Source organism: Bufo gargarizans, chromosome 2 (assembly GCF_014858855.1).
Source record: "Bufo gargarizans isolate SCDJY-AF-19 chromosome 2, ASM1485885v1, whole genome shotgun sequence".
In the NCBI taxonomy this organism is placed as follows: domain Eukaryota; kingdom Metazoa; phylum Chordata; class Amphibia; order Anura; family Bufonidae; genus Bufo; species Bufo gargarizans.
In genome coordinates this window covers 700,200,865-700,215,760 of record NC_058081.1, presented here as the reverse complement: position 1 = coordinate 700,215,760, position 14,896 = coordinate 700,200,865, and the positions used below count along the sequence as shown (strand labels likewise).

The 14,896-nt window shown below is 49.7% G+C and overlaps 2 protein-coding genes across 2 annotated transcripts in view; one reads left to right on the top strand and one right to left on the bottom strand.

Moving 5' to 3' along the window:
- Positions 1 to 7,915: 7,915 nt before the first annotated feature.
- Positions 7,916 to 10,952, top strand: LOC122926329 (neuromedin-U receptor 1-like). The gene is made up of 2 exons (XM_044277705.1): positions 7,916 to 8,792; positions 10,870 to 10,952. The coding sequence occupies exons 1-2, from the start codon at positions 7,916 to 7,918 to the stop codon at positions 10,950 to 10,952; spliced, it is 960 nt and encodes a 319-aa protein (XP_044133640.1).
- A 223-nt stretch (positions 10,953 to 11,175) lies between these two features.
- Positions 11,176 to 14,896, bottom strand: part of LACTBL1 (lactamase beta like 1) — a 32,360-nt gene continuing 28,639 nt past the window's right edge. Inside the window, exon 9 of the mRNA XM_044277704.1 lies at positions 11,176 to 11,216. Coding sequence (XP_044133639.1) covers positions 11,176 to 11,216 — 41 coding nt within the window. The remainder of the gene's footprint in view (positions 11,217 to 14,896) is intronic.

The window sequence follows — 14,896 nt, the reverse complement described above, 5'->3', positions numbered from 1 at the left end:
AGACTATGTAATGGAGGCTACCAGGTGCAAAGAGTGTTTGAATGCCAGGTGAAGGCACATACACTACATATAAAACAAGACACCTGGTAGCCTCCATTACATAGTCTGATATGGGTCACTGTGCCACTTTGTGGTCTCCTCATGCTGCTGCTACATCAACACTATGTCTTTGGGCCACACTGTGGTCTCCTCATGCTGCTGCCACTTCACCACTCTGTGGTCTCCTCATGCTGCTGCCACATCACTACTCTGTGGTCTCCTCATGCTGCTGCCACCTCAACACTATGTCACTGGGCCACTCTGTTGTCTCCTCATGCTGTTGCCGCCTCCCTTAATCTGTCACACGGCCACTCTGTGGTCTCCTCATGCTGCTGCCACATCACTACTCTGTGGTCTCCTCATGCTGCTGCCACTTCACCACTATGTCACTGGGCCACTCTGTGGTCTCCTCATGCTGCTACATCAACATTATGTCTCTAGGCCACTCTGTGGTCTCATTCTGCTGCCACTTCCCCACTCTTTCACTGGTCCACTCTGTGGTCTCCTCATGCTGCTGCCACCTCACCACTATGTCACTGGGCCACTCTGTGGTCTCCTCATGCTGCTACATCAACATTATGTCTCTAGGCCACTCTGTGGTCTCCTCTGCTGCTGCTACCTCAACACTATGTCAATGGGCCACTCTGTAGTCTCTTCATGCTGCTGAAACATTAATATTCTGTGGTCTCCTCATATTGCTGCCACCTCTCCACTCTGTCATTGGGCCACTCTGTAGTCTCCTCATGCTGCTGCCACATCACTACTCTGTGGTCTCCTCATGCTGCTGCCACCTCAACACTATGTCACTGGGCCACTCTGTTGTCTCCTCATGCTGTTGCCACCTCTTCACTCTGTCACACGGCCACTCTGTGGTCTCCTCATGCTGCTACATCAACATTATGTCTCTAGGCCACTCTGTGGTCTCATTCTGCTGCCACTTCCCCACTCTTTCACTGGTCCACTCTGTGGTCTCCTCATGCTGCTGCCACCTCACCACTATGTCACTGGGCCACTCTGTGGTCTCCTCATGCTGCTACATCAACATTATGTCTCTAGGCCACTTTGTGGTATCATTCTGCTGCCACTTCCCCACTCTTTCACTGGTCCACTCTGTGGTCTCCTCATGCTGCTGCCACCTCACCACTATGTCACTGGGCCACTCTGTGGTCTCCTCATGCTGCTACATCAACATTATGTCTCTAGGCCACTCTGTGGTATCATTCTGCTGCCACTTCCCCACTCTTTCACTGGTCCACTCTGTGGTCTCCTCATGCTGCTGCCACCTCACCACTATGTCACTAGCCCACTCTGTGGTTTCCTCGTGCTGCTGCCACATCCTACTCTGTGGTCTCCTCATGCTGCTGCTACCTAACCACTCTGTGGTATCCTCATGCTGCTACATCAACATTATGTCTCTAGGCCACTCTGTGGACTCATTCTGCTGCCACTTCCCTACTCTTTCACTGGTCCACTCTGTGGTCTCCTCATGCAGCTGCCACCTCACCACTATTTCACTGGGCCACTCTGTGGTCTCCTCATGCTGCTACTACCTCCCCACTATGTTTCTGGACCACTCTGTGGTCTCCTCATGCTGCTGCCACATTAATACTCTGTGGTCTTCTCATGCTGCTGCCACCTCCCCACTCTGCCATTGGGCCATTCTGTGGTCTCCTCATGCTGCTGCCACATCACTACTCTCTGGTCTCCTCATGCTTCTGCCACCTCACCACTATGTCACTGGGCCAATCTGTGGTCTCCTCATGCTGCTGCTACCTCAACACTATGTCAATAGGCCACTCTGTGGTCTCCTCATGCTGCTACCACATCACTACTCTGTGGTATGCTCATGCTGCTGCCAGTTCACCACTATGTCTCTGGGCCACTCTGTGGTCTCCTCATGCTGCTGCCACTTCTGCACTCTTTCACTGGGCCACTCTGTGGGCTCCTCATGCTGCTGCCACCTCACCACTGTCACTGGGCCACTCTGTGGTCTCCTTATGCTGCTGCTACCCCCCTGCCATGTCAATGGGCCACTCTGTGGTCTCATCATGCTGCTGCCACCTCACCACTCTGTGGTCTCCTCATGCTGCTGCTACCTCAACACTATGTCACTGGGCCACTCTGTGGTCTCCTCATGCTGCTACATCTACACTTTGTCTCTGGGCCACTCTGTGGACTCCGCATGCTGCTGCCACTTCCCCACTCTTTCACTGGGCCACTCTGTAGTCTCCTCATGCTGCTGCCACCTCACCACTATGTCAACGGGCCACCCTGTGGTCTCCTCATGCTGCTGCTACCTCCCCACTATGTCAATGGGCCACTCTGTGGTCTCCTCATGCTGCTGCCACATAACTACTCTGTGGTCTCCTCATGCTGATGCCACCTCCCCACTCTGTCACTAGGCCACTCTGTGGTCTCCTCATGTTGCTGCCACCTCATCACTACTCTGCGGTCTCCTCATGCTGCTGCCACCTCACCACTATGTCACTGGGCCACTCTGTGGTATCCTCATGCTGCTGCTACATCAATACTATATCTCTGGGCCACTCTGTGGTCTCCTTATGCTGCTGCCACCTCACCACTCCATGGTCTCCTCATGCTTCTGCTACTTCAACACTATGTCAATGGGCCACTTTGTGTTCTCCTCATGCTGCTGCCACATCACTACTCTGTGGTCTTCTCATGCTGCTGCCACCTCACCACTATGTCACTGGGCCACTCTGTGGTCTCCTCATGCTGCTGCCACCTCACCACTCCGTGGTCTCCTCATGCTTCTGCTACCTCAACACTATGTCAATGGGCCACTCTGTTTTATCCTCATGCTGCTGCCACTTCACTACTCTGTGGTCTCCTCATGCTGCTGCCACTTCACCACTATGTTACTGGGCCACTCTGTTGTCTCCTCATGCTGCAACATCAACACTATGTCTCTGGGCCACTCTGTGGTCTCCTCATGCTGCTGCTACTTCACCACTCTTTCACTGGGCCACTCTGGGGTCTCCTCATGCTGCTGCCACCTCACTACTATGTCACTGGGTCACTGTGGTCTCCTCATGCTGCTGCTACCTCCCCACTATGTCAATGGGCCATTCTGTGTTCTTCTCATGCTGCTGCCACATCACTACTCTGTGGTCTCCTCATGCTGCTACCACCTCCCCACTCTGTCACTTGGCCACTCTGTGGTCTCCTCATGCTGCTACATCAACACTATGTCTCTAGGCCACTCTGTGGTCTCCTCATGCTGCTGCCACCTCACCACTATGTCAATGGGCCACTCTGTGATCTCCTCATGCTGCTGCTACCTCCCCACTATGTCAATGGGCCACTCTGTGGTTGCCTCGTGCTGCTGCCACATCACTACTCTGTGGTCTTCTCATGCTGCTGCCCCCTCACCACTCTGTGGTCTCCTCATGCTTCTGCTACCTCAACACTATGTCAATAGGCCACTCTGTGGTCTCCTCATGCTGATGCCACATCACTACTCTGGTCTACTCATGCTGCTGCCACCTCCCCTCTCTGTCACTAGGCCACTCTGTGGTCTCCTCATGCTGCCACCACATCAGTGGCGTACCGCCCATAGAGGCAGACCACGCCACTGCTATGGGGCCCGCGGCACTGGGGGGCCCGTAGCGCAGATAAGGCCCCGCCCACTCATGACCTGTAGCCGGCTATGCGGCTGCTTTTCTCCCCAGGGCCCCCCCCATGTTTAGCTGAATCGCCTCCCAGAGGCGCGGCTAAGGCCCTAGACACCCGCCCCCCTCCTCAGCGCGGTCTGCAAACACCCGATCCTCCTCTCGTCGGCGTCCCAAATCCCGCGCAGGCGCAGTGCCGGCGATTGCCTGCGCCTGCGCTCTGATAATACGGCTGAGGGCAACAGCTTCAACATCGTCACACTCACTGGGCATGCGCCGAGCCCAGTGACGATGTTGAAGCTGTTGCCCTCAGCCGTATTATCAGAGCGCAGGCGCAGGCAATCGCCGGCACTGCGCCTGCGCGGGATTTGGGACGCCGACGAGAGGAGGATCGGGTGTTTGCAGACCGCGCTGAGGAGGGGGGCGGGTGTTGAGGACTTAGCCGCGCCTCTGGGAGGCGATTCAGCTAAACATGGAGGCGTTAGAGTTTTCATATTTAGGCGGGCACGGCACTTCAGAGGAGCACCGTGGAGAAAGAAAACCGCCCCTCTGGGCTCCAGTCCTTACAGCGTCATTTGCTTATCCTAAGAATCAATTTTTAGAAGAAAGGACAAGACTGACATGGAAAAGAAGAACACAGATGGAAAAAAGGTACTTTATTAAACATGGATCCATGAGTACCTTTTTTCCATCTGTCTTGTTCTTTTGATTGTGAGTCTTGTCATTTCTTCAAAAAATCGATTCTTATGATATGTAAATGACGCTGTAAGGAGCCCAGAGGGGCGTTATTCTTTCTCCACTGTGCCCAGGAACGCCCCTCTGAAGTGCCGTGCCCGGCTAAATTTGAAAACTAATAACGCCTCCAAGTTCATCTAAATCGCCTCCCAAATCCGATCCTCCTCTCGCTGGCATCCCAAATCCCGCGCAGGCGCAGTGCCGGCGATTGCCTGCGCTATGATAAGATGACTGACGGCACTGCGCCTGCGCGGGATTTGGGATGCCGGCGAGAGGAGGATCGGGGTGTTTGCCGCAGAGCGCGGCACTGAGGAGGGGGGGTGTTGAGCACTTAGCCGCGCCTCTGGGAGGCGATTTAGATGAACTTGGAGGCGTTATTCGTTTTCAAACTTAGGCGGGCACGGCACTTCAGAGGGGCGTTCCTGGGCACCGTGGAGAAAGAATAACGCCCCTCTGGGCTCCTTACAGCTTCATTTACATATCATAAGAATCGATTTTTTGAAGAAATTACAAGACTCGCAATCAAAAGAACAAGACAGATGGAAAACAGGTACTCTGTTAAACATGGATTCACAAAAAAAAAATTGGGGGTAAATTGCTAGTGACAGATTCCCTTTAAGGCTACTTTCACACTTGCGTTCAGAGCGGATCCGTCTGGTGTCTGCACAGACGGATCCGCACCTATAATGCAAACGCTTAGATCCGTTCAGAACGGATCCGTTTGCATTAACATGAACAAAAAAAAAAACATATTTTTTTTTTGTTCATGATAGTGCAAACGGATCCGTTTTGACTTTACATTGAAAGTCAATGGGGGACGGATCCGTTTGAAAATTGAGCCATACTGTGTCAACTTCAAACGGATCCGTCCCCATTGACTTACATTGTAAGTCTGGACGGATCCGTTTGCCTCCGCACGGCCAGGCAGACACCCGAATGCTGCAAGCAGCGTTCAGGTGTCCGCCTGCTGAGTGGAGCGGAGGACAGATGGAGCCATACTGATGCATTCTGAGCGGATCCGCATCCACTCAGAATGCATTAGGGCTGGACGGATCCGTTCGGTGCCGCTTGTGAGAGCCTTCAAACGGAACTCACAAGCGGAGACCCGAACGCAAGTGTGAAAGTAGCCTAACATGGCACCCCAAATAAGGAGACCTGCAGGCTGCAGCAGATATCCCATGTGACAGGTCACCCCCAGGAAACCCCTAACAGTTTCTGTAGGTCATGTATAAATTTATTTAATGGGGGTGTGGCATGGGAGGAGCAAAGTCAGGAAGTGGGAGGGGCCATGGTGGGTAGTGGGCGGGGTTAAGGGGCCCAATTCAGATTTTTGCTATGGGGCCCAGTGATTCCTATGTACGCCTCTGCACCACATCACTACTCTGTGGTCTCCTCATGCTGCTGCCACCTCATCAATATGTCTGTGAAGGTTCTCATTTATCCAGGTCATGGTATATATCTGTAAAGAATAAATCAAGGCAACTGGACGTACTGTAGATTTCTTGAAAACGTTTCACTCGTTCTTCCAACGAGCTTTCTCAATTCTGAGTGATTGTACAAAAAATTCTGGGAATAAATATGTAACTGAATCCACATCTGGTAATTAGACCCAGCATTGGGTCAAAGGTGTTGATTCCATTATCCTAATTGGAGTCAGTAGGTGATAAAAACTTCCCAAAAAAAGGTGTCAAGACAGCATTATACGTGTCAGACAATAGATGTCTAACCCCCCCCCCCCCACCTGTGTACGCAGTCCAGTGGAATGAGGAATGCTCAGAACTGTATATCGGCGAAACAAAACAACAACTACATCAGCGTATGGCCCAGCATAGAAGAGCCAAAACCTCTGGTCAAGATTCAGCCGTGTACTTACATCTAAAAGGAACAGGTCACACCCTTGAAGACAGTCAAGTACGTGTTTTGGATAAGGAGGCCGATTGGTACAAACGAGGCGTGAAGGAGGCCATCTATGTAAAAATGGAGAAGCCAAGCTTGAATAGAGGTGGGGGGGGGGGGGGGGTTAGACATCTATTGTCTGCCACGTATAATGCTGTCTTGACACCTTTTTCTGGGAAGTCTTTATCACCTACTGACTCAAATTAGGATAATGGGATCAACACCTTTGACCCAATGCTGGGTCTAATTACCAGATGTGGATTCAGTTACATATTTATTCCCAGAATTTTTTGTACAATCACTCAGAATTGAGAAAGCTCATTGGAAGAACGAGTGAAACGTTTTCAAGAAATCTACAGTACGTCCAGTTGCCTTGATTTATTCTTTACAGATATACCTCATCAATATGTCACTGGGCCACTCTGTGGTCTCCTCATACTGCTGCTACATCAACACTATGTCTCTGGGCCACTCTGTGGTCTCCTCATGCTGCTTCCACCTCACCACTCCGTGGTCTCCTCATGCTGCTGCCACCTCACCACTCCGTGGTCTCCTCATGCTGCTGCTACCTCAACACTATGTCAGTGGGCCACATTGTGGTCTCCTCATGCTGCTGCCACATCACTACTCTGTGGTCTCCTCATGCTGCTGCCACCTCAAAACTATGTCACTGGGCCACTCTGTGGTCTCCTCATGCTGCTGCCACCTCACCACTATGTCACTGGGTCACTCTGTGGTCTCCTCATGCTGCTGCAACATCACTACTCTGTGGTCTCCTCATGCTGTTGCCACCTCACCATGTTACTGGGCCACTCTGAGGTCTCCTAATGCTGCTGCCACCTCACCACTATGTCATTAGGCCACTCTGTGGACTTTTAATGCTGTTCCCACCCTCATCACTCATGACTCGACCACTATTTTGCCTTTTTGTCCTGGTTGACATCATCATTTATTTGACCCTTCTTCTGATCTGTCGGAAAGAAGGAAAAATGATACGCACAACGGAACCTGTCTGTGTAGCAGCTGTAAGGCCTGTATGACATGATGCCTATTTTGCATCAGAATTGGCTTTGGTAGCCAAAAGCAGGAACGGGTACAAAACACAGAAGACATGCAAATATTCCATTCACGTGTTATCTCTGTTTTGGATCCACTCCTGTTTTTGCTTGGCTTTAGCAATACTGATGGATTACTGACCAAATGCTGACCGAGTGACAGCGGATGCTCAACAGACAGGATCCGTTTTTTGGGGGGTTATTGTTCTGATGGATCAGAGGAACGGCAAAATATTCAGTGACGTCAACACAAACTTACTGCATGTCATACTGACTCACAGTATTGTTTCACTACCACAGCAGACTCCCTATGCGTGTTACTGCAAGGAACAGTGTTCTACACCACTATACAGGCTCTCTGCAGCCAGGAAATAGCTGTTTTTTTAACACGATTCGCCACTAATAAATTTGGATCAAATCAAATATTTTCAGGAGATTCGGCAAACTGACCGATTAAAATTTTTTAGAAATTTGCTCATCTCTAGTGATTAGGTTTGCTGGTTTTGTGTTGTTCCTCTTGTATTAGTGTATGTACAAACTGTTTTTCTCTCTGCAGAGATGGCATCAGTGGGAAGAGAAGATCTTTTCTACATTTGTTCAGTAGATCTTCAGTTGAAATCCTGTAACTGGACCTTGAACAATGACACGTGGCACAGCAATCAGAGCCAGGACATAGTGATGCAGAAACTGCTCTTCAGCATTCTAGGCCCCAAGATGTCACCCTTCTTCCTGCCGGTGTCACTGACCTACCTGGTGATATTTCTAACCGGGGTGGCAGGAAATCTCCTCACCTGCACTGTGATAGCAAAACACAGAAAAATGAGAACCCCGACAAACCTCTACTTGTTCAGTCTGGCCATTTCGGACCTCCTGGTCTTGGTTTTTGGAATGCCACTAGAGACATACGAGATGTGGCAGAACTACCCCTTCCCCTTTGGAGAGGGCGGCTGTCACTTTAAAACCTTTCTATTTGAGATGGTTTGCTTTGCTTCCATTCTAAATGTGACGGCGTTGAGTGTGGAGAGATACTTAGCGGTAGTTCATCCCCTTCAGACCAAACATGTTATGACCAACGCACATGCCAGGCGGGTCATCAGTGTGGTGTGGTGCATGTCTCTGCTGTGTTCCATTCCCAACACCTCACTGCATGGCATATACTACATCTACCTGCCGTCCCTGGAGAGGGTGGAGGAGTCTGCAACCTGCACCATGCTAAAGCCCAAGTGGGTCTACAACCTGGTCATCCAGCTGACCACCATATTCTTTTACTTTGTCCCTGTCTCTATTATCACTGTCTTATATCTGTTGATCGGCTGCCGACTCACCCGGGAGAGGAAATTCCGAATCAGAAGACTGGGAAGAATGTGCAAGAAAGACGCAACCTGCAGGATAGTGCTGGAGAATGGGAAAAGGAGGCAGATCACCAAGATGCTCTGTAAGTTGTACCTGACTAGTTATATTACTGTGAGCAGAGCGGTAATCATTCCCAAAATACAGCCTTTAATAGGCTTCTACTGTGTATATATAACAGACAGGTATAGCTACTATAATACTGCTCCAGTATACAAGAATGTAATTACTATAATACTGCTCCTATTTCCAAGTATATAACTACTATAATACTGCCTCCTATGTACAAGAATAGAAGTACTATAATATGTCTTCTATGTACAATAATAGAAGTACTATAATACTGCTTCCTATATACAAGAATATAACTACTATAATACTGCTTCTCTGTACAAGAATATAACTACTATAATACCTCTCCTATGTACAAGAATATATCTAAATCACTGAGGGCAACTTCCTAAAACATAACCTTTAATCTACATACAATTAAAATACAGAAGATAAATGTGGTCCAAACTGGACCATGATAGCTATACAGTCATGTGAAAAAATTAGGACACCCTTTGAAAGCATGTGGTTTTTTGTAACATTTTTAATAAAAGGTTATTTCATCTCCGTTTCAACAATACAGAGAGATTAAAGTAATCCGACTAAACAAAGAAAACTGAAGAAAAGTCTTTTCAAGATCTTCTGTAAATGTCATTCTACAAAAATGCCTATTCTAACTGAGGAAAAAGATAGGACACCCTTGCCCCTAATAGCGAGTGTTACCTCCTTTGGCTGAAATAACTGCAGTGAGACGGTTCTTGTAGCCATCTACCAGTCTTCGACATCGGTCTGAGGAAATTTTACCCCACTCCTCAATGCAGAACTTTTTCAGCTGTGAGATGTTTGAGGGGTTTCTTGCACGTACAGCCCTTTTCAAGTCACCCCACAGCATCTCAATGGGATTCAAATCTGGACTTTGACTTGGCCATTCCAGGACTCTCCATTTCTTCTTTTTCAGCCAATCTTTGGTTGATTTACTAGTATGTTTTGGGTCATTGTCATGTTGCATGGACCAGTTCCGCTTCAGCTTTAATTTTCTAACTGATGGTCTCACATGTTCTTCAAGCACCTTCTGATACACAGTAGAATTCATCGTGGATTCTATGATGGTGAGCTGACCAGGTCCTGCTGCAGCAAAGCAGCCCCAAACCATGACACTTCCACCTCCATGCTTCACAGTTGGTATGAGGTTCTTTTCTTGGAATGCTGTGTTTGGTTTACGCCAAACATGTCCTCTGCTGTTGTGTCCAAATAATTCAATTTTGGACTCATCTGTCCAAAGAACATTATTCCAGAAGTCCTGGTCTTTGTCAACTTTATCTCTGGCAAATGTCAGTCTGGCCTCGATGTTTCTCTTGGAAAGCAAAGGTTTCCTCCTTGCACACCTCCCATGCAAGTTAAACTTGTACAGTCTCTTTCTGATTGTAGAGGCATGTACTTCTACATCAACAGTAGCCAGAGCCTGCTGTAGTTCTCGAGATGACACTTTAGGGTTTTTGGAGACCTCTTTTAGCATCTTGCGGTCTGCTCTTGGGGTGAACTTGCTGGGGCGACCAGTCCTGGGCATGTTGGCAGTTGTTTTGAAAGCCCTCCACTTGTAGACTATCTTCCGGACAGTGGAATGGCTGATTTCAAAATCTTTTGAGATCTTTTTAAATCCCTTCCCAGACTCATAGGCTGCTACAATCTTTTTTCTGAAGTCCTCTGACAGCTCTTTTGCTCTCACCATGGTGCTCACTCTCACTTCAACAGTCAGGAGCACACCAAACTAAATGTCTGAGGTTTAAATAGGGCAAGCCTCATTCAACATGCAGAGTAACGATCTACTAATTATGTGCACCTGGTGTGATATACCTGTGTGAGATCTGAGCCAATTTAAGAGGGAATACATGTGAGGGTGTCCTATCTTTTTCCTCAGTTAGAATAGGCATTTTTGTAGAATGACATTTACAGAAGATCTTGAAAAGACTTTTCTTCAGTTTTCTTTGTTTAGTTGGATTACTTTAATCTCTCTGTATTGTTGAAACGGAGATGAAATAACCTTTTATTAAAAATGTTACAAAAAACCACATGCTTTCAAAGGGTGTCCTAATTTTTTCACATGACTGTAGTACAAAAAGCTGTCAAATACAATGGACGGTTAGCAAAAAAGGAGGACAATAAGATACATCTGGGACAGAAAATCAAGATATAAAATGTCTGTCCCTATTCATGCCCTTACAAATACTGCTCAGCCCAGAGATGCACCTTAAAGGTAGGTGCACTCTGTCCACATACCTGGGCTAACCTGTCCTTATACAGCCCTATCACTTTCTCACACAACATACAATGTCATAACGCGTTAGATAATCAAAGGTTCATCAGGGGACCAACGGTATCAGTATGATAATAGGATGCCATATATAAAGATTAATAAATCATAAATTACTGGAGCGTCCCAGACCAGCATACATCTGTGCTGAGGCAAAGGACATAAGCCTCTGAGATAGAGAACTTTTAATAGTGTATAAACACTAAAGTATACTCGATATAAATTCAATACAGATTAAATGGTATAACATCACTGTATTAAGAAAGATAACAACTTAGCTGATTCAAGTAGATATAGGAATAAATCCAGTCCTCTCATAGATGCCGGATGCACAGCTCCAATTTGCCAGAGACTGGGCGGGCTCTGACTCGATTGGTCAGCTCATTCCTCAACTTCGCCCCTCACAGTCCCATGACCAGAGCTAACCACCATTATTGGGTGGCAGCATAAAATATCCTCCCCAAATGTCTCCAATAGTCGGACGCCATGCGTTTCAGGACTCACTTGGAGATAGAAAGGTGGTCCCTAAGGGGAGAAGGTGCGAGAGCACCCCCCCCCCCCCTCCCCGGGTAAACTGCTCGGTAATGAGAAATAAGTGAAAAAAAGGGGCAGTAACTGTCATGGTCTTACCTTCTTGCTGTTCTCCTTCGTTTGACATGTGCTGGCGGCCATCTTGGTTTCTGGGTTTCTTGTAGCCTCCCACCCTGCGGCTTCTCCTTCCCACTGGGAGGAGCTGGATGCCTAGCTCATATATATATAGGAGGTCTGTGGCTTCAGTTCCTTGCTTGGTCCTCCTGTGTTCACATGCTTCTAAGACTGCTGCTGCTTCTGGTTCCTGATCCTGGCTTCGTCTGACTACCCTTCTGGTTCCTGATCCTGGCTTTGTCTGACTACCCTGCTGGTTCCTGATCCAGGCTTCGTCTGACTACCCTGCTGGTTCCTGATCCAGGCTTCGTCTGACTACCCTTCTGGTTCCTGACCTCTGGCTTCGCAAGACCCTGCTTCGGTTTAGCCATCCGTTTGGACTTTTGCCTTACAGCTTGATTTCCAATAAAGCCTTCTTATTTCCACTTATCTCTTGTTGTACGTCTGGTTCATGGTTCCTTGACATTAGGACCAAGCCATGAATTCTGACGGTACAGGGCCATCCTCGCTACCTACGCTGGTTGCCAGACTTGATCAGCAGGATCACCTGTTGGGTCGGTTCGCTGTGGCGTTGCAAACCCTGCTTGAACGCACGGCTCATTTAGCTTCCGTTGCCGATGGGTCGGTTGTCGCTCCTGGGCCCGCTCCTACTGCCGCTCCGGTTGTTGCGCCAGAGTCTACCCCGACACCTGTTGCTGCGCCTGCGGTGTTTCGGGGTATGACCGGTTCTGCCCCCCTTCCACAGCGCTTTGGGGGAGAGCCAACTCAGTGCCGAGGTTTCCTTAACCAGGTGGGCATTTATTTCGAGTTGCTGCCACATGCCTTTCCTACTGAGAGATCAAAGGTGGGCTTCTTGATCTCGCTGCTCTCGGACAAGGCCTTGGCCTGGGCCAGCCCTTTATGGGAGAACAACAATCCGGTGGTTGCCGAGTTTTCCGGTTTTGTTGCTTCTCTTCGGAAGGTATTCGATGTGCCGGCTCGTGCTGCCTCTGCTGCGAAGCTCCTTATGTCCATCAGACAGGGTTCACGATCCGTAGCTGAATACGCCATTGAGTTTCGTACCCTGGCAGCAGAGGTGGGCTGGAATAATGAGGCTCTGGACGCTGCTTTCTCTCATGGTCTCTCGGATGCCTTGAAGGATGAGGTTGCAGCTAAGGACCTACCAGTGGAGCTCGAGTCTCTTATTTCTTTCCTGATTTTGATTGACACCAGACTCAGGGAGAGACCTTCCTTTAAGGAGAGCCTGCGGAGGTCTTCTAACAGATTGGCGCCTACGTTTGCTGTCCCACCCGTGCCTCCCTCTCCTCCCACGCCTCCTGGGGATGACTTGTCTGGGGGTGAACCCATGCAGCTGGGGTTTGCTCGCCTGTCCGAGGGGGAGAGGGTACTCCGGAGACGCGAGGGCCGTTGCATGTACTGTGGTCTCGGTGGGCATTTTCGGTTGGCATGCCCGAACCGTCCGGGAAACGCTCGCACCTGAGATCCTGTCGGGGGCAGATCTTGGGTGGAGTCTCCTCGTCCCCGGTTTCCCGTGTTGACAAACCACTGATTACTGTTGTCCTCTCCTGGGTCGGGGGCTCGGTGACGACCCAGGCGTTGGTGGACTCTGGTGCTGGTGGTTTGTTCATTGATAGACCCCTTCTGCCGCCACACGTGACTCAGGAGACCCTTCCAGTGGGGATGGCCATTGGTGCCGTTCACAGAGAGTCGGTCTGTCTCCAGGTTATTTCGTCTCCACACTACTCGGTGGTCTTGGGGTACCCCTGGCTCCAGAAGCATAATCCGACTTTCGATTGGAGATCGGCCGAGATCCTCTCGTGGTCACCGCAGTGTGGGGCTAGTTGCATCCATGGGCCTGTCAAGTTGCTGTGTACTTCCTCGGACTCTCTGTTGCCTCCTGAATACGAGGAGTACCGGGATGTATTCGATAAGGTGCGTGCGGTTGCCCTACCTCCGCACCGCCCATACGATTGTGCCATAGAGTTACAATCTGGTGCCGTTCCTCCTCGTGGCAAAGTCTATCCACTGTCGGTAGCGGAGAATGAGGCCATGGAGGAGTACGTGAGGGAGGCGCTTTCACGCGGACACATTCGCAAATCCTCGTCCCCGGCAGGGGCTGGATTTTTCTTTGTGAAAAAGAAGGGCGGTGAGTTGAGGCCTTGCATCGATTACAGGGGTCTCAATCGCATCACGATCAAGAACGCTTACCCGATACCCTTGATTTCCAAGCTGTTCGATCGCCTCAAAGGGGCCACGGTCTTTACCAAACTCGACCTGAGGGCGGCATATAACCTGGTAAGGATCAAGGCGGGCGATGAGTGGAAGACCGCGTTTAACACCAGGACCGGTCATTATGAATCCTTGGTTATGCCCTTTGGGTTGTGCAATGCGCCCGCAGTCTTCCAGGAATTCATCAACGATGTTTTCCGTGACCTGTTGCAGCAATGTGTGGTGGTCTATTTGGATGACATCTTGGTATATTCTGAATCCATGGAGGCCCACATTCTGGATGTCAGACGAGTGTTGCAACGGTTACGAGAGAACAAGCTGTTCGGTAAGCTTGAGAAATGCGAATTTCACCGATCCCAGGTAACCTTCTTAGGTTACATCATTTCCGCTGAGGGGTTCTCCATGGATCCTGAGAAGGTTTCGGCTGTCTTACAGTGGCCCCAGCCCAGTGGTCTTCGTGCCCTGCAGCGCTTTTTGGGCTTCGCCAATTATTATCGGAAGTTCATCAGGGACTTTTCCATGCTAGCCAAGCCTCTCACGGATCTGACCAGGAAGGGCAGTAATCCCCAGGTCTGGCCGCTCGAGGCCATCCGAGCTTTTGAGGCTCTAAAGTCCGCCTTTGTGTCGGCTCCGATTCTGTCGCATCCCAACCCTGGGTTGCCTTTTGTCCTCGAGGTGGACGCGTCTGAGACGGGAGTAGGCGCCCTTCTGTCTCAGCGTAGAACACCAGAGGGCCCTCTACTTCCTTGTGGGTTTTACTCCCGGAAACTGTCTTCCGCGGAGTGCAACTATCAGATTGGTGACAGGGAGTTATTGGCCATCGTGCAGGCCCTTAAAGAATGGAGGCACTTGCTCGAGGGCTCGGTGGTTCCGGTTCTCATCCTGACGGACCACAAGAATCTGACCTACCTCTCTGAGGCCAAGAGATTGACACCACGTCAGGCAGAGGGCTC

Excerpts from the sequence above, each read along its gene's own strand:
- LOC122926329 (XM_044277705.1), top strand. The coding sequence starts at position 7,916 with ATGGCATCAGTGGGAAGAGAAGATCTTTTCTACATTTGTTCAGTAGAT. Across the intron at positions 8,793-10,869 it reads GCAGATCACCAAGATGCTCT|TACAAAAAGCTGTCAAATAC; the intron begins GTAAGTTGTACC and ends ACATGACTGTAG.